Genomic DNA, 535 nt, shown 5'->3' with positions numbered 1-535 from the left:
CCTGTTCTCACTTTTCTGCCTAATGCCCTCACCTTCTGTAGAAAATGACCCCAAGTGTTCTTCTGATATGTGGACACTGTGATGTGCAGGGAGTGGTTACCATCGACCGCATGTCCCTGGTGGATGAAGCCGCGGGGGAAATAAAGCAGGTCGCCCTCCTCCAGGGTCACATCAAGAATGGGCTCGCCGATCTCACTTTCATCCAGGTTGCCGCTCGATTCTACGGGGAGCACCTCCTCTTCATTTCTGGAATGGGGGTAATCCTAAGATGAAACATCTTTTTCCCTTCTTTTTCTAAGGGAAACTTGGAAAGCTCTGCTGGCTTCTTGACACTTCTCCCTTATTCATATTCTCTTTTTTTTCTTTCTTACTTTGTTGTTGCAATCTCTACTATCTTCTTACCAATTTTTTATCTTGCCTCCTTTATAAGACTACCTTAGCATACCCAATCAAAATACTTAAGCCTGCACTTATTTTAGCTAGTAAATAGCATTAAGCAAAACAGCAGTAGTTATTAGAACAAGTAAACAAATGA

General features: G+C 42.8%; 1 protein-coding gene across 2 annotated transcripts in view; it reads right to left on the bottom strand.

Moving 5' to 3' along the window:
• LOC119594520 (ribosomal oxygenase 1-like) overlaps positions 1-535 on the bottom strand; it is an 11,285-nt gene that overhangs the window by 3,955 nt on the left and 6,795 nt on the right. For both annotated transcript variants that reach the window (XM_037943554.1, XM_037943555.1), the window contains exon 8: positions 33-246. In XM_037943554.1, the coding sequence (XP_037799482.1) occupies positions 33-246 (214 nt within the window). The remainder of the gene's footprint in view (positions 1-32; positions 247-535) is intronic.

This window comes from Penaeus monodon, chromosome 34 (genome assembly GCF_015228065.2).
Source record: "Penaeus monodon isolate SGIC_2016 chromosome 34, NSTDA_Pmon_1, whole genome shotgun sequence".
In the NCBI taxonomy this organism is placed as follows: Eukaryota; Metazoa; Arthropoda; class Malacostraca; order Decapoda; family Penaeidae; genus Penaeus; species Penaeus monodon.
Note: the sequence above shows the minus strand (reverse complement) of the source record. Positions and strands in the feature narration are given on the sequence as shown.